The sequence below is a fragment of the Protopterus annectens genome, chromosome 11.part0 (genome assembly GCF_019279795.1).
Source record: "Protopterus annectens isolate FY-2018-M chromosome 11.part0, PAN1.0, whole genome shotgun sequence".
In the NCBI taxonomy this organism is placed as follows: Eukaryota; Metazoa; Chordata; order Ceratodontiformes; family Protopteridae; genus Protopterus; species Protopterus annectens.
The window spans coordinates 1,371,361,594-1,371,385,663 of NC_056745.1; the positions used below are offsets into that span (position 1 = coordinate 1,371,361,594).

General features: G+C 40.8%; 1 protein-coding gene across 3 annotated transcripts in view; it reads left to right on the forward strand.

Moving 5' to 3' along the window:
- LRGUK (leucine rich repeats and guanylate kinase domain containing) overlaps positions 1–24,070 on the forward strand; it is a 1,953,320-nt gene that overhangs the window by 1,388,762 nt on the left and 540,488 nt on the right. For all 3 annotated transcript variants that reach the window (XM_044088664.1, XM_044088665.1, XM_044088666.1), the window contains one exon: positions 18,741–18,942. In XM_044088664.1, coding sequence (XP_043944599.1) covers positions 18,741–18,942 — 202 coding nt within the window. The remainder of the gene's footprint in view (positions 1–18,740; positions 18,943–24,070) is intronic.

Genomic DNA, 24,070 nt, shown 5'->3' on the forward strand with positions numbered 1-24,070 from the left:
TTAAGCTGATGAGTTTTTCAATGATACCCGAGTGGGGTATTGTATCGAAGGCCTTAGCCAGATCGAGGTAGGCTGTATGGACTGCCTTTCCCTCGTCAATGGTTTTGGTGACTGTTTCGAAGAAGTCAACCAAGTTTAAAAGGCATGATCTGCCTTTGACAAAGCCAAACTGGGTTGGATCCAAAGTCTGCAAATTCCCTATGTCTTTATTTATGAGGTCCATTATGATCCTCTGCATGGCTTTGCAGATAAGGCTTGTCAAGCTAATGGGCCGGTAATTTCCAGGGCCGGTGGAGGCACCGCCTTTGTGAAGTGGGACCACAGTTGCAGTGCGCCACTCCCTGGGTACGTATCCAGAGGTAAGACTTTGATTAAACAGCTGTCCTAGCTGTGGGTTTAATTCCTCATTGAGTTCGTGGAGCACACAGCCGGGGACACCATCAGGTCCCATGGATGCTGTGTTTTTTGCTTTGGAGAGAGCAGTTTTCACTTGGGCGCTGGAGATGTTTGGGGGGCTGCAATTGTTTGGTATAGATATCTCTCCTTTTGGGGGGGAGGGGGGGGAGAAGTTTGCACTGAACCTGTCAGCCAGTATGTTGGCAATGTCTGTAGGATCAGTAATCTTCACATCATTTTGGACTAGTTCTGAGCATATCTGGGAGTTTCCTCCTAGGTTTCTAACATAGCTAAAGAAGGCCTTATGATTGTCTTTTGAGTCTTTAGCTATTTTTCTCTCGAAATTTGCTTTGGATGATTTTATGAGAGCTCTTAGTTTTTTACTTATAGTGATCAAGGGTGTCTTACCTTTTAAGGATTTTGCTCTATCTTGTAGTAGCTTCCTCCTTTTATTGTAGAGTTGGTTTATGGCTGGGGTCCACCAGACTGGACGCTTGCCTTTGGTACTAAGAGTCTTTGTTTTGTTTGGGATTGCCTTATCCATGCAGTCCTGCAGGTGCTGGTAGAAGGTGTTTGTAAGTGATTCAGCGGCTTGAGTACTGTTTTCCACCGGCTCGGGGGCCTTAAAGGAGACCACACTAATCTTTAGAAGTGTGAAGTCGGCTTTTGAGAAGTTCTTTACTGTGGTCTTTTTTATTTCAGGTGGGGTGGGATGAGGACCTCCAGCGAGATTAGTTTGTGATCTGATCTCACCAGTGAGGGGTATACTTCCGGTGTTGAACATTGTGCTCCCATGTTCGTGATGATGAGATCAAGTATGTTATCTCCTCTTGTGGGGATGGTGACTAGTTGTTCCATGGCATTTGAGTTTATGAATTCCAGGAACTTTTGGGCTAGGGTGTTTGGGCTTGAGTAGTGTTCCCAGTCTATATTAGGGTAATTGAAGTCACCTAGTATGATGGTGTTTGGTGATACATTTATCCCTCTAGTGTTTTCAGGAAGGCCATGTGAGGTTCCTGAGTTTGTGAGGGTGGCCTGTAACATGCTACAATTTGCAGAGCAGTCTTGCCTATGGTTAATTGCACCTGGATGGTCTCCGATGCATCGTGCGTTGCCACCAGTCTTGAGGTGTGGGTGTCCTTGATGAATATGGATACCCCCCCTCCTTTCTTGGTGTTGTCCGGATTTTGGGGCCGGAACGCATGATATGAGGTAAAACCTGATAGCGCTGGGGTGCTCTCAGGAGCCTTGAACCAGGTTTCTGTCACAGCACAGACATCGATGTTCTCCATACTGAGAAGGGCCTCGAGTGCGTGCATTTTGAGATTTAGACTTCTGGCATTGAGCAGCATTACCCTTAGTGTTTTTCCTTTTTTGTGTTCTAGGGTGGTAGGTTTAGAATTTGAGCCTTGCCTAAAAAAGGCACTATGGGGGTGGCAAGAGCCTTTGCCAATATCCGGAATCCCAGGGGTGACAGGTGCAAGCCGTCCCTTGCGAAGCAGCGTGGCTTGTCCAGCATGTCATCCCAGGCAGACAGATACTGGATCCCCTTTGAATGACACCAGTGTTTAAGCCAATTGTTAAAGCTGATCATCTTATCTCTGTATTGTGGCATCACTCTTGGTGAAGGTAGGATACTGCTCAAGGTCAGGGTCATACCTGCCTGGGCTACATAATCAGAGAGCTCCTCAATGTCTCTTTTCATGTAGTCCAAGGAGGTACGTCTCAGGTCGTTTACACCAGCGTGGACAATGACTGAGTCATATTTGTACTTGCTGTTGAGAGAACTGAGTGCTTGCGTTATGTGGCGGATTCTAGCGCCCGACAGGCAGCTTACTGTGACCTTCTCCTTACTCAGTCTGGTGAGCGGGACGTCAGTGTGTCTGACTATGGAGTCACCAATGACTAGTGTGTCTGGCATTGTGTTTGGCCTTAAGGGCTGTGACTGTTTGACACTCTGACTGTGAGGTCTATGTGTTGCAGGTGTTGTGTTCTGAGGTGGTGGTTGTTTGGGTGTCTGCTTTGGTGGCCTCTGCTGTATATATATATATATATATATATATATATATATATATATATATATATATATATATATATAGCTGTGTGTGTAGTTTTACATGTGTATACATAGGTATACATATGTATATTATACACACGTCTATATTATGTGTATATATATATATATATATATATATATATATATATATATATATATATATATATATATATATATGTATGTATGTATAAAACTATACACAAACATATGTGTGCTTATTACTTTCATGTTATATGTTGCTAAAGCAGCATTATTCTTAAACAGCATCAGTGTTTTCGTTTTTCCTTTTACTTTTCAAATAGCAGTAGACTCAAAAGTCTTTCCATGGACGTTCATTTTTTGTACTTGTCAAACTTTGGTAAAATGTTCTCATGACATCTTCCTACTCAAAGCTGACACTGTATTATGATGATAACTATGTAGATTAACATTCTTATGTCATTTGGTGATGATTAACTCTAGTATTTTTTTGTTTCCAACACAAGCTGTAACATTACCTCCCCTATGTAGCATCTGTCAGAGGGTGGCCTTTTGTCTTTCAAGAACCACATCTAAGTGTAGTTTCTTTTTTGTTATGAGCTTTCCTTGAACAAGGCATCCTTCTTGGATTTTTGCTATGTACCATTTCAAACCTCCTTCTCTTCTGACCTCCATTTCTGTGCACATTCAGTTTTCACTTATGGATCTGTCCTCATTATGTCCTACTGCTTTACAATACAGCAACTATTTCATTAGTTCCTGACTATAAGCCTCTTATAGTCAGTGCCCACATTATCACTCTTCTCAGTTAGTCCTTCATCCTAAGACTTATCCACCACAAAGTCTATAATTTCACACCACATCTTCTGTGGGCCACATGTTTGTGAACGTGTCCTCTCCTAGGTTTTAACTGGACTTGTTTATGCAAACACTCCTGACTGTTAATTCCACACAATGGAGGCTATTCCCTAACTATGAATATGTTCTCCTTCTCCAAGACTGCCATTATTTTACTATATGCATTCAACAGTTTTCTATTGAGAGCAATACACAACTGTCCCCTGAGAAGAAGAGCAGGAGAATGTCCCTGGTGTTATGGCCAAAGTTGCCATTAGACTATTAATATGAACTGGGGTCTTCTTTGGAAACTGGCCATAGAGATAACAGGACCAACCTGGCCTACAAGACAAAGAAATGAGTGAGAATATCAGGAGAATAAAAGGATCATCATGGACCTCATAAATAAGGATATTGGGGACCTACAGACACTAGATCATACCCAGTTCAGTTTTGTTAAGGGCAGATCCTGCCTCTTAAACCTGGTCGATTTCTTTGAAACAGTCACCAAGGCCATTGATGAGGGGAAGGTGGTCCACACAGCCTACCTGCATCTCGCAAAAGCCTTTGATACAATACCCCACTCGGGCATTATAGATAAGCTCACCAGCTTAAATATAAACCCCTATGTCACTAGATGGGTTGCAAACTGGCTCAAGGACAGAACCCAAAGTCCAAAAAATAGTGTCAGAACCCACATGGTTAGAATTGCTGGAGCCATGTCAGACTCCAAACCAGTTACAAGTGGCGTCCCACAAGGCTCAGTCCTGGGACCTTTCTTGTCCGGTATATATTTCTCGGAGGTACAGGCCAACACGGAAGGACTGTGGCTGACCAAGTTCGCAGATGACTGCAAACTGGGCGCCATAATCGACTCTCCAGCCGACACAAGCATCCTCCAAAAGGGCTTCATAGAAACAGACAACTGGTGCCAGAGCCATGGCCTCAAGCTAAACGCCAAAAAGTGTATAGTCATCCCCTTTGGCAAAAACAAAGTGCCCACAAATTACCACAAAGGTGGTAATCCATTAAGTACAGAAGAAGTAATTAGGGACCTGGGGACCCAAGTTGATAGCAATCTCTCATTTGACAACCACGTGGCCAAAGTGGGTAGAAAAACATTTTATATAGCCCACCTAATCATGAAGGGATTCACATCTAGATCAGGGAGGTCATCGTGCCTCTTTACTCATCCCTCATCAGGCCCATAATTGAGTACAATGCCCCTTTTGGGATGTACCTTACCAGACACCTGCAGCAACTGGAAAGACCCCAAAAGTACCTCACCAAGAGGATCAAAGGGCTCAAACAGATGCCATATGCTGCCCGGTTAAAGAAACTCCAGCTCTACTTAGTGGCATACCGCCTGCTCAGAGGCAATCTGTGCCTGACGTATAAAGCCATGTCCAACCCGGAATTAATGGACATGCTGCACCACAGAAAATCCAAATCCCATCGAGCTACGCGCTCGAGAGACTTGAACCTCAACACTGAAATAAATAGGACATGCTGGAGGGACAGATTCATAACCCAGAGGCTCCCTTCACTCTGGAATAAAATCCCAGTCCAGGTTAGGCAGAGTCCCTCACTGACTCTCTTCAAGAGGAATGTTGATGAGTGGATGGGAGATCGTAGGTTTACCCCGGGTATCACTTCTGTGTCACTGTTGGACAGAGGCACAGTATACTAACCTCGAAAAAGGGCATAGCAAAATGAATTTAAAATAGGTGGCGAAAGCCAAACACACTCTGGCTAGGCTTATAAATGCCCTAGGGCAGATAGCCTAGTATGAACCTATAAACCTATGAATATGATGCAGCAGAGTCACAGGGAATTGCTATACTGAACCTGGGTTATGTAAGTTGATTCACAGCTACTTCAGTCTAAAAAATATTAGAGATATACCAGAAAGAGACACAACTCCGGCAAGTGCCATTTTAAACAACATAAATGAGGGGGACATACTCAAAATGTCTGTCATGCTACAAGCAGAATCACAGAAATCCTAGACTACATGAAAAGAGGTGTGTAGTCACAAAAATGTGATGCTTCATTCGAATGTGGTTTGACTGCTGTTATGGAACAATTATGTAAGCAAGTCCAGTTCTGACATATTTTTGTTAACACCGACAGTGTAAGATAGACTTTTGCAAGTGACATTTGATACAGTCTGTGTTTTCTTGGACTAACTACAAAAATGTTTGAATATATGCTTGTAAAGCAAGTGACAGTACAGTTGAAAGTTTATTTTGGTAAGAAGACAGTGTCAAAATGGGAGAGAAAAGTTTAAGATGAGTATAATAAACAGACTGCAAAACTATGTATGTGGCAGTATAGTATGTAACCTCATTACAAAAAAGCAAGTTGAGGTGACAAGATCTGAAGTGTACATATTCCATTAAACCAGTGTTAGTTATTTAAATTAACCGGGAAAAGCCGAAAGACACTACAACTTGTTAAAATATGAAAATGCATTTCAAAAAGACAACAAACAGTAAAGGGTATTAATGTCAAATGTGTGCTGCTGCAAAGTGCAGCATCCCATTTTCTAAAGGAATATTTTTACTGTTCCTTAGGATAAATATAGAGGCAGAACTGGGCATAATCCTGTTGACAGAAATTCTGCTTAAATAGTCAGAAGTGAATTGGTAAGTCCACTTATGCCAGTTGTACAGAAACATGAGTCAGGAGCAATGTAGATGAACTGCAGAGCAACTATAAATAGAATATTATGAACAGATCAGTAGCCTTACCAAGTCTGAATTATAGTTTTGTTGCTTTAGCAAGTGAAAAGTAGTGAGAAAATACTTTCAATAAACCATTACGTGTCTCAAGAAGTAGAGCTGTATAGTGAAGGTTAGACAGCCATTGCCTTTACTATGCTACAGAGCAGGTCAAAATGGATTATTTGTTATTTACTTATTGATGTGTACTAACAGGAGCAGAACACTGATCCTAAATGTACCCTTTTTAAGCTTGGCCTGCATTTTAAAAAATAACCAAGTACTGATTAGATCATTTCCAGTATGGCAACATGAAAAACAAATCAAAGATTGGAGGGACCTGTTTAAGCCAGTCTTGCCTACCTGTACAGTAACTACAGTTGTACATTGGGTGACTAGTAGAGGTAATGCAGCTAGTAATGTTTCCTAGGAGGTCGACAGTACTTTACACCAAGAAACCAAATACAGCTGCAAGTAATCAACAGAGTTTTGGCAGAATCTATGAAGAATCTGTGAAGTATTCATTCTTAATGAAGTCTCAAACCAGATTAGATTTATAATCCAGTACCAGGCATGCACATGATATTGTAGTGAGCTGTCTGCTTGTGAGTTTGCAATACTAAGAGTCAAATGAAAACATGACAAAGAACAAGTATTTTCCAAAGAACAGCAATCGAATAGTGTAATCAAAAATACACTGACCATTGTCTCAAGAGCTAATCAGAGAAAAATCTAGATTCATCCTACAGTTCCAAATCATTGATGATAGAGCACTCAAAAACGGAAAAGCATAATTGAATCATACTTTGAAACATTGTGGAAAGAATAAGCTTTGGCTGTAAAGTGGTACATCAGAATGGTGGCCCTCTTCATAATGTTTTAGGGCAGCCACATTACAAAATTATGCAAAATAGTTAAGATTGCAGCTTCTCAGATGGTAAGGTCAGCTTCTCTGGGGAGACATTGACCTCTTTTAGGAGAGACCCAAGCAAGTTTGAAAATGTTACATACTTTAAATGTCAAATGTTCAGTATTTTATGTGGAGCCAAGCTAAAGACAGAAGAATAATAGGCAGTGAGAGTGTGTATTTGACTGTAAATCAGCTGTACAAGAACACCTAGATCTTGGTAAGTTTTAATGTACTTTTTGGTGGAGGGATGGTTTGATAGTACATCATATGCTGTTTTTTATGGGGATGACTCAAGGACCTTTCTGTAGCTTGAAGAAACTTCAGTATGGCAAAGTCTGAGAGACTGTGATATATAGTGATGCAGAAATATTTGTACTGTGTAGAAAATCGAGTTGTGATTTACGAAGATTGTTTTCATTTTCCCCACGGCTGTCATTTATATGTACTGTTTTAGTCACGCAATTTGTAAAAGAAGAGTGCAGCAGTCATTGTGTTTGCTGTGTATAGGTAGATGATTTATACCGATCAACATTAAGTTCAGTGATATATTTAGTACCATACCTCTCAACCTCCATGCATTAACAGTCATAACACCGGCCTTTAAAAATCGTAACAGAGAGTCAGAAAGAGGAGCACCTTCTTGTTTTTCACAACAGAAGGTCTTTGTATACTAGAACCTAATAAGGCAGGTGTAGTGAATCTTTGTATAGGCTTTGTTTATTTATGTAATATAATGTAGTATATGTATTTGTATATGTATATGTATTGTATGTATATTATATTATATTATATTATATGCATTATATTATTATATGTAATATAATGTAATAGTTGTATTTACTTTTGTTTTATTTTTATTTACAGTTATTCATTTCACCTGATTATTGCATATGTAACTTTTTGCTTATGTTGTATTGCTGCATTGTTTTTCTTGTTTTTTTTATATTGCCTACTATCTTATATTTTTATGTTTGTATTGCTGGAACTTTTCTCCACTGAAGATGGGCCATTGGCTCAGATGGACTAACCTAATTAACAAATGTCAAATAAATAAATAATAGATAATAAAGTATGTACTCATAAACAGTTATGACTTTATGAAGAGCATCATAAAAATGGGAGGAGTATTTCCATTTCCTAGTAGTTCCTTTTTGGCAACCACCATAATTAGACTCAGCAAGGCCTTACTATGTCTAGGCAATTCTGATTTTGTGTCATAGCTCAGAAAAATCATTTCTCTAGATACACAAATTTGCTCACTCAGTATGTTTGATAGAGTAGTCTGCTGGGAATCTTTAAAGATGGCCAATTCATTACATTCCCAGAAAATATGTTCCCATTTACCTCTTTCTTCCCCATTACGCCTGCAACATTTGCTGTCTATCCGAGGAAAACTTCTCTGGAGTCTACTTGAGGTATAAAAATACCTATGTAAACACTTACAAGCAAATATCTTAAATCTTCTAGATTTCGTTGCATATTTGGGGACATACTTATATACCCCATTGTATATTTGTGAACTGCTCATCCAGTCTGTCTTCCCAATCCTTTCTAACCTCTTATGATTGATTCTTATAGTTATCATGTAGTTTATATGCTCTACAAATTATTCCATTTTTAACAGCAGCTTCTGTCCTAGATTCTACTAAAACTCTACCAGTGCTGGTCTTTCATTTAGGAACCCCTATTTCTTTCCCTTTGCGTATACTCTGATATCAATCCTTGATAGTGAAGGCAATCTCTAATCTGCAGTCCAAATAAATTCTTGGCCTCTTCCCATTGTAATACCTTTCCCTGTGTAGTTTTTTACTCCCAGTACCTTGGTTCCTTTGACAGTTTTTTTCCATAAAGTCCAGCCCCCCTCTTGCTTATTGTCTGTATCCCGAATTGCAGTCATCCTTACCGGCAGAATCTCCTTTCTCCATTCCAGTGTTTGCTTAGTTCTTAGAATACTTTCTGCTACTTTATGAATATAATATTCTGCATGATTATCATTATTCTCCCTAAAGGTCTGCTTCCAAAATCCCAGTCTCTCCTTGTTTCTTGAGCTCCCCCCGCCTGTTTCATTATCATCTCTTTCCACTGTGAATTATAGTTTTCTGCTTGTGCTATGTATAGGATCCTTAATTGTGTATCTCTGAAATACCCCTTCAAATCAGGTAATACCAATCAACCTTGTTCTATTGGAAGAATCAGCTTATCCCACTTGACTCTTGCTGTCTTCCCCTCCCAGATAAAAATCCTTCACTGCGTTAATAATTGCTATCCACAACTTCTCCTCTGGTTAATAAAAATATGCCTGACGTGTGTATAAGACTAAAAGGACTTAAAACATGTTAACTGCTTGTGTCTTACTATCCATACCTGTATAACAGAGCTTACAATTTCTCAGTTTTTGTATTATCTTTTGTTTAGTCTCTTCCCACATATCGGGCGGCCACGGTGGTACAGCAGTTAGCGAAAGCCAGTTTTTCACAACTGCTATCCAAATTATATCCTTGAATTTCTGAGTCCCTTATTTTCTTTGCCAGTGGTTCTAAATGTAATGCAAATAACAAAGGGGAAAGAGGCCACCCCTGTTTGGTTCCTCCACTCAAGCAGAAATTATCAGAGAGGAACCCACCCACTTTAATTTTCGCCTCTGATCCCTCATATATCCTCCTAATCAACCTTATAATTTTATCAGGGAATGCTAATGCTTCCATTGCCTGGCTCATAAAGCCCCAGCTTACTCTGTGAAATGCTTTGCCTGCATCAAGACCCACCAATAGAAGTGGCATTTTCAAATATTCTGATTCCCTCTGGATCATCAGTGTTCTGTTAATGTTGTCAAATGTTTGCCTTCACTCCACAAAGCCACATTAATTCATATCTATCAGTTTTGAAATCATTTTTGCCATTCATTTAGCCATTACAGACAAACACTTTATAATCACAGTTTAGTATTGAAATGGGCCTGTATAACGTTGGATCTGATGGGTCTTTACCCTCATTAGGTATTACAGTGACCGCCACTTTCTTCCAGGATGTTGATACCTCTCCTCCTCTTAAAATACTGCTAAAACCTTGCAGATCTTTTATCATTTTTTTCCCTCCTAGCTTGCAAACTTCCCACAGGATTGCCATCTATTCCTCGGGACTTTCCTGTGGAATGGTTATACATCACCATTTTTATCTCATCTCCTCCTATCCTACCTGTTAGTAATTGAGCCTCATTTACCTCTAGTCTTGGCATATTTAATTCTTCCATAAATATTTCCATTTGTACCTTTTCTTGATTTCTACATTTCTCTGCTTTATGCAGACTTTCATAGATTTTCCAAAATATTTCTAGTACCTCTACAGGATCTCTTGTTATCTTCCTTGTTATACGCTCCCTAAGCTTGGTGACAGCCCTTTCTACTTTCTGTTGTCTGAGTCATTGTGCTAAAAGTTTTTGTGCTCTAGAGTTATTATCCAAAAACAGTTGCTTAACAGCAATCTTTCTAAACCCATGCATATTATTGAGGTAAGCCCTTATTTTTGTTTAGCATTCTGCAGTTGCTTCTCTTTTTGTTCTGTGAGATTCCCTCTGTTCTGCAATACTTTAACATTTGTCAATCCCTCTAAATAAGTCTTGTTACTTCTTAACCATATCGCTCTTTATTTTACCTAATCCTGTTTTGAAACTCCACTTTAATTGTATCCCACTCCCTAGTTATATTTTCAAAAGGAATTTCTATTTTCTCTAATGGCTCCTGAATATTTTCCAGTATCTATGCCTTAAATTCCTGTCTTTTCAACAGATAGGTTGGAAAGCGCCATTGTCTCATTTTTATTTCATTAACCTGATTATTTTTAGTTATAATTGCCACATGATCTGAAATGGTTATTAGGTGCGTATCAAGACTTCCGATTAAATGCAAATCTTCCTGTGAAATGTAAATTCTGTCTAGCCTAGTCCAGTTTTTCTATCTTGGAGAATAATATGTAAATTCACTCCAGACTACTAGTACTGAATTAATTTCTTCCATACCAAATATTTTCATAAATTTCTTCAAAAATCTGCCCTCCTTTGTTATATTTTCCCTTCTGGGTCCCCGAGACACCTCTTCAGTGCTGCAAATCAAATTTCAGTCCCCACCTATAAGTAATATTCCTTGCTGAAAGCTGATTATTTCTCCCAGAATTTTCTTAAGCTCCATTATAGAAGTTTTAAGTGGAATATAAATACATTCCAGTGTAATCCTCCTCTCTTGCCAGTAGCCCCTTAGTACTACAAATGTACCATTATTATTTTTATCCTCTTCTATCAGTATTGAAGCTCCTCCTGCAGTTAATATAGGTATTCCACTTTTCCTTTATCCTGGTTATTCCACTGAATAACCATCCTGAAAACCTTCCATCTGATGTTGTTAATCTTCATTCATTCCTTACTGGTGGGTTTCGGTTCGGCCAATACAACAAGCTCGCACCAGTCAAAAAAACTCTCGAGCTAAGTCTTACCCATAGTGTCCCTCTCCTCATCTCCTCGAATCTTGTTTGCCATGTAGTATACAAGACGTGTCAAGTCAGCTCTCAGCTAAGTAGTTGTAATTTTTCTATTTCTTAAAAAAATATTCTTTGCTTTCTTCAAATAGTTTTTTTTTAGCAGTTGATCGCTTCGCTTACCCTTCGTATCTCCTAGAGTGTTTTTCTCCCCTTTTTCTTACCATTTTGGTATTCTTCGTACCATTGTTGGTAGAGGCCCCTCCCTTACGGCTGTGGTAATTGTCATACCATCGTTGGTACCCCCCCTTTTTTTATCCTGAACTTAACGCTTGTAAAAAAAAAAAATAATAATTTCAGTCTTCTGATTGTTTCTCTAGCCCTGCTTGTTTTACAGCCTCTGACAGTTTTTTTCATCATATTGTTGCTTGTAGTGGCTGTTTTTTTTTTGGATAGTCATGATGTCTGATAAAAAGGGGACAACCGGATTTAAGCAATGTAATAAATGTGGTGGAAAGATGCCTAACTCTGATGGGCATCTTTCTTGAGTCTATTGTCTCAGAGTTCCTCACATCCAGGTTCAACCTCCTTGTGAGCTTTGTAAAGGATTCAGCTCTTGAACTTTAGCAGAGCGTAAAAATAAATTAATCTTGAAAATACTCTTAAAAACTCTCTTTTCGGAGGCACTATCTGAGACAGAGGTCTCAACACCTCCTAAGAAAGACATTAAAAAGAGAAGTCATTCGGTTCCAACATCTCCTAGTGCTAAGGATCCGAAGCCTTTTAAGACTCATACTGAACTGAAGACAAAACTTCCTAAACTGTCAGCACCAACACTATCAGCACCAGAGCCTAAAGCTCCCTCCACAGTGCCGATGACAACCTCTTCTACAGAACCGACAGCTATAATTTTTGCTACGGTGCCTTTAATTTCCTTGGTACCAGACACACTTTTGGCATCAACAATAGTGTCTCCCTGTAATCTGGTCACCCCATCCCCATCACAATATTTGGTTCCTTCAACCTCAGTGCCAAAAGGTGAAGTTTTAGCCAGGACAAGATATTCCCCATCCATCGACCCCTGTTTTGGACAACTACTCAGTTCTTTTCTTGAAAGGACAGAGTCCCCTTTGGGGTTATCCATCCATTCAACCAGGAGTCTTTCATAGCTGGATGTAGTGAGGCTTGTTGATCAGCTCCTAGCAGCCAGAGGCATACCAACTCCATCCAAAACCTTCCTCCCACCCAGAGCCAATGGATTTTCTCCACAGACTCCATCATACAATCCTCCTTCAACCTCTGAGACTTTGGAACCCTCGGTACCAACGCCTATCCCAGTGGCAACTCCTTTGGTTCCTGCATTGCACCCTTCCATGGTTCCAGAACTTACCCTGTGGACCATGGTTCAGTCTGATCTGATCCACCCTCGAGACTGTGACTGGCCTGTCAGCACCGTGACCCCTAGTTCAGAACCAATATTTTCTATGGCGCCATCTACGGCTCCAGTTGTTTTGATGGCTCTGACTCCTCTTGGGGTTCCAACCCTAGAGGCAGGCTTGTCGGAATGGAGTGTGACCCCGATTCTGAGGTTGTCCTTCTCGATTCTGGGCTCCCATCCCTCTTCAGGTGGGCCTGCCTTCCAGGTGATGGAGAGGGCTCTCGCTTCTGCAAGCATGCAGTTGGCCCATTCGGATTCGGAACCAGACATTCATATTTCCTCTGGTATGCAACTGACTTAGCCCACTACACTGGGACATCAGGCACAGGAGCAGCAATACACTCTGTTGCAGGCACCCACTCTTTAGAGTACTCTTCAGATGTTACCCCTTAAGAGCCGCCTCGCAAGAGAACATGCAAGAGGAAGCACGTTGATTCCCCTGAGGAGTCCCTCATCGAAGATACAGTTTCTTATGAGGGAGAAAGGTCCCCATGGTCACCCCTGAGGATGTCTCATTTGGAGACATACTGGATACCTTGCAACAGAAGGGTGACTGGAGGCCCATCAACCCTTCTACTGAGGAATCTGTATTATTGCAGGCTTTCTGTGCTCGACTCTCTACTTTCTGGGTGACCCCTCCTGCAGATGAGCTGGTCAAGCTCAGCATGCAGTGTGCTTGAAAGGCCTCTGACACCATTGAGCCAATTCCCCGAAGACCTGATAAAGTTATCTCTCCTCCACAAGATCAGCCCCACTGGTCCAGAGGCTTGACAGCAGATGCTATGGTGGTGGCGGCGGCCACTAGAAAAGAACTTGCTGAAGAAAGTTTGACTGTCCATCCTCCAAACAGAGTCTTGGGCAATAGACAGACTAGAGAAGTGGACTTACGCTTCAGAAACCTTCACTATATGGTCGCTGAACTGTCTGGCACATTTTACCTGTCTTCAGAGGGACCTGATTACAGGCCTTTCAGGAACCTTAGCAAGGGTATTGCCTGATGAGGTATGTGACAAGGCTGCCTCTCAGCCTGCCACCCGAGAGTCCATTTCTAACTCCTCCATGCGGTTGATCACCCATACAACTGAGGGGGCAGCCAGAGTAGCCAGTACAGGTGTTGTTATGAGACGTCACACCTGGATGCGCTTCTGTGACTTTGAGGACCCCTTCAAGTCTTCCTTCATCAACGCTCCTGTTGATGAGTCCTCTTTATTAAGCCCAAAAGTTAAAGACACTTTAGCCAGGTGTGAGAAGGATGGAAAGATGCTTTTCTGCCCCTTAACAATCCTATACCAGGAATTAGAGAGGCGGGAAGATGTGGTTCAAAAATTCCCAAGGGCCTTTTCGTGACACACGTGGTGAGCCCATCCCCCGGGGTAGAGGGGGAAACCCATCTGGAAGACGCCCCTTCCATGGTAGAAGGGGCCCAAAAAAAACAGGGCTACAGGAATTCCTTTTTTGGGCAGCCCTGTCAGCGCTCCTGAAGAGCGAGCAGATTGCTTACCTCTGGAAGCAGTTGGGGGATGTTTTTCTCTGCACCACTTGGCCTGGCACTCGATAACATCAGATTCCTGGGTGCAGACAGTAATGACCAGAGGTTGCCATATCCCCTTTGCCCTTTACCCCAAGCCACTAAGGCGAATCTCTGATGTTCCACCCAGTCAGAGGGATGCAGCAGCACAAGATGTTCTAAAGCTGCTAGAAAAAAAAGAGTCATCCAAACAGTCCCACCAGACCAAGTAGGGTCCATATTTTACTTCAGGTTTTTTTTAGTGTTAAAAAAGACAAGGGACTGGAGGCCAATTTTGGACCTCAGCATTCTGAATAAATTTGTTAGACAAACAAAATTCCAGATGGTCATGGTTCAGTCTATCATTCCATTTTTGGAAAAAGATGAGTGGATGTGCTCCGGATGTGTATTACTACATAAAAATGAACAAACGATCCAGAAGATATCTTTGCTTCCAGCTGGGAGCCAGTCACTACCAATTTCGAGTACTGGCTGTTTGGTCTCTCCACAGCTCCCAAGGTGTTCACCAAATGCATGGCAGTAGTAACAACTCATTTGAGACTGCAAGGATTCTGCGTGTTTCCATATTTAGACGATTGGCTCCTTACTGCTCCAACCAAGAGTCTACTGCTTCAAGCCATAGTCTATACTCTAAAACTGGCAGACATGCTAGGAATCTTATTAAACAAGGAAAAGTCGAAGCTGGTACCGGTTCAAACCTTAGGAGTTCATTGGGACGAAGGTCGACACAAAATCCTGCCTAGTCACTTTACCTCATCACAGGTTACAAAGGTTGAGATCTCAACTCCAAGCGATACTTTCTCAAAACCTAGTCCCAGCCTGATTGGTCTTACAACTTCTGGGTTCCATGGCAGCAACGATCACTCTGGTCCCACTAGTGAGATTCCATATGAAGCTGCTTCAATGGCTCCTAGCATCTCAGTGGTCTATAATGACACACCCAATCTTTTACCCAATCTGCATAACAAACCGATGCAGACAAGATCTGAAGTGGTGGATGAAGCCAGAAGAGGAGTTATGGTGTCATCCCTTTTCACCCCTCAACCCAAAGCCACAGTGACCACGGATGCCTCCCTGATAGGATGGGAGGGGCATTTTCAGGGAAGAATCGTCCAAGGCACTTGGTCCCCCTTAGAGGCCAATTTGCATATCAACGTCCTAGAACTGAGGGCAGTGCTTCTAGCATTGCATGCATTCCAAGCAACCCTCCCGTCGAGGACAATTGCTATGCAATCAAACAATATGTCAGTAGTCTGGTACATAAACAAGCATGGAGGAACCAGATCCTACTTATGTCGGGAAGGGTCTATATCACATGGTCAAAAGCTAATAATAGCGAACGACCACAATTTCAAAAACACTGGAAATCGAAGTTGTTATTGTGGGGTCACAGTACAGTGTAGATAGGGGTATTTGCCCTTTCCTCACTGCAGAGCGATCTCGGAGTTGGTATATATATGTATATATATATATATATATATATATATATATATATATATATATATATATATATACACATAGATATATATATATATATATATATATATATATATATATAGATATATATATATATATATATATATATATATATATATATATACCAAAATCCCAAAGCTGAGGAGAAAAGCGAACCAGTCCAGTAGTAACTCACTGACAGTTTTATTCAAAATGAAAAGACGAAAAACATGTGAAATCAAGCGCTTTCGCCTGGATAAATACCAGGCTTTTTCAAGATGAACTTGCACTTAAAAAATCACAGATTTATATACTGCAAGTAGTAAAATCACATGATCAAATGTGTTAACAGCTTAATTGGTAGGCAAATAAATTGTTAAACCAATGCAAGCAGAACAACTGAGCCATGCTTATGAGTGAATTGTAGGCAGTGTCATAATAAAAACACTTCTATAAAGCAACAAAAAATTAAAAAACACTAAAAAACATTAAGGCGAAAGCGCTTGATTTCACATGTTTTTCATCTTTTCATTTTGAATAAAACTGTCAGTGAGTTACTGTTGGACTGGTTCGCTTTTCTCCTCAGCTTTGGGATTTTGGTATTTATTGGCTTAGAGCTTTTTCCTGGTTTCTTTGATTGATATATATATATATATATATATATATTTTTTTAGTGCGGGGGGGGCACAGCCTCCCACAATTGCAACTTTGAGTTCTGATGTTTTTGAAGTTGTGGTCGTTTGCTGCTATTAGCGTTTGACCATGTGATATAGATCCTGTCGAGAAGCCCTAAGAGTGTGGCAATGGGTGATATATTCCAACCGCTTTCTCTTAGCAATACACATTCCCAGGAACTCCAATGTGATTGCAGACAAATTGAGCAGAAACATTCTTATGCCTTACGAGTAGTCTCTCAAGCCCGTAATAGTGACACAAATATTTTGTTGTTCGGGCCAGCCTTGCTGCAATCTCTTTGCCTCTCCCTCAAACCACAATTGCATCAGCTACTTCACCCTGATCTCTCCTCAGGGGGAGTCACAGAGAGATGCTCTGATACACGATTGGCACCCGGGTCTACTTTATGCCTTTCCTCCCCTTCCCCTCATTCCATAGTTCTTAAAGAAAGCGCAACGGTGAGAAGCAAAGTAATCCTCATTGCACCCTATTGGCCCTGTCAAATCTGGTTCCCTTTCCTATGACCTCACCTCATTCAACACCCGTGGACTCTGGATCCAACCCCAGGACTCTTGTCTCATCCACAGGGGCTGGTCCATCCTGACCTACCAAGCCTCAAACTGACCACTTGATTTCTCCACTTCTGCTGATTGCCAGGCAAAATAATCTATCTTCCCCAGTGCGAATAATACTTCTGGCCTCTCATAAACCATCCACCAGGATACTTTATCATAGTAAATGGGACAGGTTTGTGATAACAAGGACTAGACTCCATTTCAGCTCCAGTCCATAAGGTCTTAGAATACTTGTCAATTTTACCTCAGTCAGTAGCCTCAGCTTGTACTATCACAATTCACTTAGCAGCTATCTCCAATTTTCATAATGGCTTTAATGATTTTTCATTAATATCCCACTGTGTCTGCAAAACCTTCCTAAAGAGAATCATGCATTTGAGACCACCTCTTAAAGATCCCATTGAACCTTGGAACTTGATGCTAGTCTTACAAACATTAACTTGTCGACCATTTGAGCCTTCAGCCACCTGTGATATAAAGTTTTTGTCCTGGAAAACCTTATTCTTGGTAGACATCACCTCAGCCAGGAGAATATCAGAGTTGCAAGCTTTGTGTGTAAGTCATCCATGCATCATTTTCCACAAAGAGAGAGTATCACTTTGGACTAACACCTCCTTTCTGCCCAAGGTTATTTCAGATTAAAATCTCAACCAGTCCATTGATTTGCCAGTTTTCTTCCCAAACGTTTCTAACAAAGGTGAATATCATTTACACTTGCTAGATGTACATAGACAATTACGTTTTTACTTAAACAGAACCAAATCATTCAGGAAATCGGACCAGCTGTTTATATTTTTTTCAGGTGCAGGTTTGATTCTCACATGGGGTAATTGGCTAGGCTTAAAATGGCCCACAAGGCAGTTAGCCTAGTACTAATCTATGAACCTGTGGCCTGCGAACCTATGGTCTATAAGCTGTGCAATATAGAAGGACTTTCTTACAGCAATAAACACAAGTTGGTTGAACATTAGGTTACTGTCCACATATGTTCCCAAATCCCAAACAACTGGGTCAACACTTAGGGGCGTATTGTCAGTGTTGTAGTTCCCTGGTGTAGATGACTTCAAAGGATGCATTTTTTGGCATTTAGTTTCAGTCCATGATTTTGGCACCAGTTATTTATTTCAGACAAACCTCCCTGCAGGATGGCTAAGTTGTCTGGGGATTCATTAACTGTTGCTAACTTGCATTCATCTGCAAACTTAGGCAGCCAGAACCCTGCAGTATAGCCTTTAACTTCAGAAAAGTAGATAGCAAATAGGAGAAGTTCCAGCACAGAGCCCTGGAGGTTTTTGTGGAGGTAACTTCCTCTATTTTGATTATATGCATCCTATCTCTGAACCATTTGGCAGTCCAGCAGGTCATACAAGGGTTTATTCCCAGTTTTAGCTTTTCTACTATGTCGAATGGGGAAATTGTGTCAAAAGCTTTGGCCAGGTTGAGGTATGTGGTGTGTACTGTTTTGCCTTCATCCATTGCATATATTTCACACTTTCTGTTTTGGTTCTTTCATTGAGCAAACTGCATTCATAAGCACATTTATGGATTGCCTAGGACAAACAACATTGTTGTGGTAAGGGTTTTGTTCTTTGTTTTGTATAGGCAGATAAATTGGATGACTGAGGTATGTTCTATGATAGTAGTCCAAGTTGTGGTCCTGGCATTCAGTGATTTTTGTAATATGTGTATTTCTTCCAACAGGGTGTGCGAAGTTTGAAAAATTCATATTTTGAACCACGATATATCTTGCTGATACCACTGGATAAGGAAGAGTATGAAAGAAGGCTTCGAAGGAGAGGGTTGTACAGCAGATCCCAAATCAACACAGCTGTTTCCAGAGTAGATACCTACATAAAAATGAATCAGGATTATCCTGGGTACTTTGATACAGTCATTAATTCTGGTACGTGGAAAGGTTTAAAGCTATGAAAACAAGAATTTTGTATTAATATGCATCTATGGCGCAATGAAGTTATGGTTTTAAAGTATTCAAAATGCATTATATAAGCTGTACCCAGACCAGATTAAGTCTAATTGTCATTTAAGTGCACTTTAGCACAATTGTCTTTACCTGTTTTCTTCAAGGGAAGGCTGACAGCTGGAAAAGTTCTGCATATATTAGACAAACTTGGAATACCGAAACAGGTAACTGCAAAAACAGGAATGCAGGCAAGAGGGCTTGAGGCACGCACACAGAAGTAGATTCTAAAGTTTATTCTTCAGACTTTACTTCAAACAAATGATAAAAACAATAAAAAACAGTAACCATAAAGCGCTTTTCGTCTCACCCCTTAGTGACACTTCATCTAGGGTTGCCACCTTTTCAAATGGCCATAGTGGGACATTTTCGGGACACACATCAGATTTTACAGGCCAACACAAACCCACCATCAGTACAAAGGATAGAACTTTCCTTTTTTTGCCTAAATATAAGCTTATTCCTGTAGCAGTTTAGTTGCTTATCCTGTTTCTTGTAACATGTATGTATTTTAGATACAGAAATAACTATTTTATGCAACTATTACATTACATATGGGACATAATTATGCCCTACAATCTCAGGACATTTGCCATTTTTAATATTTTTGGTCAGGACACAACCGCCCAAAGAGGGACTGTCCCTCGCAAAGTGGGACAGGTGGTAACCCTAACTTCATCAGACAGTTGCAACAAGAATGTTTCAAACAGTAAATACAAATTCAAACCACATCAACTTCCTCCAAGCAAAAGACAAGCCCGCCCCCAATTAAGCAGGAAATAACAATTAACCCATTGTATGCTTATTTAAAACTCCGGCTTCTTGTAAAACAAGTATGTGTGCAGAAATATATTTGTATATGTATAAATATAAATATAGCTCATCAGTTCGAAAACACACTTAAAAGACCTTTTAAAAGTATATTCAGAAATATTTAACTGCTTGCTACAGTTTATAAAAATATTTTTTTAAACTAAAACATGATTGCCATAGAGCTCATATACCACGCAGACAGGGTATAAACTGAAACAACAGTTTGCTACATTTGTAGCAAGCAGTTACAGTTTAAAAGAGAAACGTTTTTTTTTTTTACTAAAACATTAGTTCCTTAGTGCTCTGTGCAGGTAGTGTATAATCTGTAGCACTTATTTGCTAGATTTATAGCAAGCAATTTGCTACAATTCAAATTTTAAAAGAAGAAGAAATTATTATGTTTCTAATAAAACAGGGGGGGAGGGTAGGGGGCAGGGCACAGAAACGGAACCTGAATGGCTGAACAGGAGGTGGGTGTTGCAGATACTGCAGATTTATTAATGATGACCCGCATGTTGTGGTTGTGGGATTCAGTAGAACTTTGACTTGCCCAGGGAGATGTAGTTGTAATTCAACTATGGTAGTCTATCTGGCTCCCTGTACCTCATGTTCTGCCATTTATGTAGTAAAACTGTTTGGAAATTAAGACAGAGAACATATGAACATTTATTTGACATTAAAACAGCCAGGCAGAGTAATGCTTTATATAAACATATATACATTCACAATATTGTCCTTCCTTTAAAAGTTTTTTTTTTTTTTTTTTGTAATAGACAAAGTAAGTATTTTTGAGAGGGGAGGTGACTTTGAAACTATGTTGGAGAAGAAAGAACTAATATGGCAATAATGTGTGAATGTTGTGAAAAACCCTAGTTTAAATTATTCTTTATCATTGTATAGTATACTTACAATTGCAGCACAAAAACCGTGATTTATACTTTTCGATTGTACATTAGATAGATTTTGGTATGTTTAAGAATTTATTATATTTTAGTTTGTCTTTTTAAACAAGTTTTAGCTGATATTTGTGTATTAAACTTTTTATGTTAAGAGATGGTTATTTAAAGTCTGTATTTGATTAGGTTTGACAAATAATGAATTAAGGATTTAAATAAGGAATTCATCTAAGCGAATAAACTCTGAAGAAGTCCAGTGTTATTAAGGATGAAAGTGCTCAGTTTTAATTTTTTAGAGTAAAAGGATGTTTTTTTATGCAGTGTTTGTTTTTGTTTTAATTAAGTACTGACGACTGCCCAATGTGAATCGTGTTTTGAATTTGGTCTAGTGTTTGTTTGTTCGGGTTAAAAATCATATATGTGTTAGTGGAAATAGGTTCATAGGTGTGTAGTAGGCTAATGGCCCTGGAGCCTTTACAAGCCTAGCCCATAGGATTACCCTGGCATTGTGCCACCCGACCTTAGTTCCCAGTGCCTCTGTCTAGTAGAGCCACTGGAGTGATCCCCAGGGTGAATTTTCTATTTCCCATCTACTCATCAAGATTTCTCTTGAAGAGGGCCAGTGAGGTGCTCTGTTTGACATGTATGGGAAGTCTTTTCCATTGCATGGGCAGTCTCTGGGTTATGAACCTGTCCCTCCAGCACGGTCTGTTGACTGTGGTAATGAGGTTGAGGTCTTTGGAGCGTGTGGTGCTGAGGGATTGGGATTTTTTTAGATGTAGCATTTCTAACAGAGCTGGGTTAGACATGGCTTTGTAAGTCAAGCAGAGATCGCCTCTAAGTAGGCGATATGAGACAGAGAATAGTTGGAGTTTTTTTGAGTCTGTCCATACAGGACAAGTGTTTGAGGCCTAGGATCCTCTTTGTGAGGTACTTTTGTGGCCTCTCCAGTTGTTCCAGGTGTCTAGTGAGGTACATGCCAAATGGGGCATTGTACTTGATGGTTGTCCTAATGAGAGAAGAGTAGAGGGAGACAATGACCTTTTTCTTCCTGGATGCAAAACCCTTAGTAATGAGATGTGCCACACAGAAGGATTTCTGACCACAGTGGCAATGTGGTGGTCAAAGGGAGAGGTTGCTGTCAAACTGTGTTGCCAGATCTCTTATAATGCCTTCTGTGTTCAGTGGACTACCATCGATGTAATTCATGGGAACTGGGTTATTCCCAGTGGGGATGATGACACATTTTTTGGCATTGAGCTTAAGGCCATGGTTCTGATACCAGTCATTGGTCTCAGTGAGGCCTTTCTGTAGGATGTCAACATCACTTGAGGAGTCAATAATGGCTCCCAACTTGCAATCGTCTGTGAACTTTGTCAACCAAAGTCCCTTTGTGTTGGCCTAGACTTCTAAGAAGTAGATACCAAACCGGAGAGGACCCAGGACTGATCCTTGTGGGACTCCACTTGTGACTGGTCGGCAGTCTGACTTGGAGTCAGCTACTTTCACACTGTGGGTTCTATCTGTGAGTCAGTTTGCAATCCACCTAGTGATACAGGGGTTGATGCCTAGCTTAGTGAGTTTTTCTATGATTCCTGAGTGGGGAATGGTATCAAAGTCCATGGCCAGATCAAGGTAGGCTGTATGAACCACCTTACCTTAATCCACAGCTCTGGTGACTGACTCAAAGAAGTCGACCAAGTTGAGCAGGCATGATCTACTCTTCACAAAACCAAACTGTGTGGGATCCAGAATTTGGAGATTCCCTATATCCCTGTTTATTAGGTCCATGATGATGCTTTCCATAGCTTTGCATATCAGACTTGTCAGGCTAATGGGGCGGTAGTTCCCAGGGTCTGCAGTCGCTCTTCCTTTGTGGAGAGGGATGACTATAGCAGTGTGACATTTGGTGGGGACAAAGCCTGAGGTGAGGCTGTGATTGAAAAGGGCACACAGGTGAGGTGCCAGTTCACTCTGTAGTTCATGTAGAACATACCCTGGGATATTGTCAGGTCCCATAGAAGCTGTATTCTTGGCCTTGGACAGTGGTGTTTTAACCTGTGCAGCAGTAATACTGGGTGCCTGGTAATCTACTGGTATTGCAGTTGGTCCTTTGTGGGGGGAGTGAGGGGTAAAGTTGGCACTGAATCTGTCAGTCAGTATATTGACAATATCTGTTGGCTCGGTATAGCAGGTACCATTGTGCAGTAGCTCAGAGCAAATCTGGATATTGCCATGGAGATTCTTTACATAACTATAGAAGGCCTTGTGGTTGTCTTTTTCCATCTGCTGCAGTTCTGTTTTTATAGCTAGCTTTAGAGGATTTGATGGGGGATCTCAACTTTTTGTTGAAGCTGATAAGGGAGTTTTTCCAGTCTTGGGACTTCACCTTATTCCCCATCAGTTTTCTCCTTCTGTTGTAGAGTTTGTTTATGGCAGGGGACCACCAGATTGGCTTCCTTTTTTTTGGAGGAGAGCATCTTGGTTCTCTTGGGTATGGCGAGATCCATGCATTTGTGTATGTGTTCATGCAGTGCATAGGTTTATGGTTCGGCAGTCATGCAACTATTCTCAATTTGCATGGGTGTCGTGAAGTTAGCCACCTCTGTTTTTAGGAGCCCAAAGTTAGCTTTGGGAAAGTTTTTCAAGGTGGTTTCCTTTGCGGGGGGAGGGGGGTGGATATGAATTTCCAAGGTGATTAGTTTATGGTTAAATCTAACCAGGGAGGAGTTGACTGTTGGTGTAGAGCAACGGTCGCCCATGTTAGTAATGACCAGGTCAAGGATGTTGCTATCTCTAGTGGGGGTAAGAACGAGCTGGTCCAGGGCATTGGAATTAATGAATTCCAGGAAATGTTGGGCAAGTGTATTGGTACATGAGTAGTTTTCCCAGTTAATGGAGGGGTAGTTGAAGTCGCCCAGTATGAGAGTGTTAGGTTAGACCCTAATATTCTTCAGGGTGCTTAGGAACATGGAGTGTGAGTCTTGGGACATGGTTGGGGACCTATAACAGGCTACGACCTGAATCGCTGTCTTACCCAGTGTTAGCTGCACCTGAAGTATCTCTGGATGCGTTATGTTGGGCTACCAGTCTGGAGGTGTGCGCATCCTTTATGAATATGGAAACACCACCACCTTTAGAGCTTCAGTCCAAGTTCAGGAGCCAAAGAGTGTGAAGTGAGTTATAGCCTGGTAGTGAAGGGGTCTTTCTGCTGCCTTGAACCAGAACTCTGTTACAGCACAAATGTCAATGCTTTCCATTTTAAGGAGTGCTTTGAGCGAGTACATTTTGAGATTTAGATTTCTAGCATTGAGCAGCATGACCCTCGGATTACATTTCTTTGT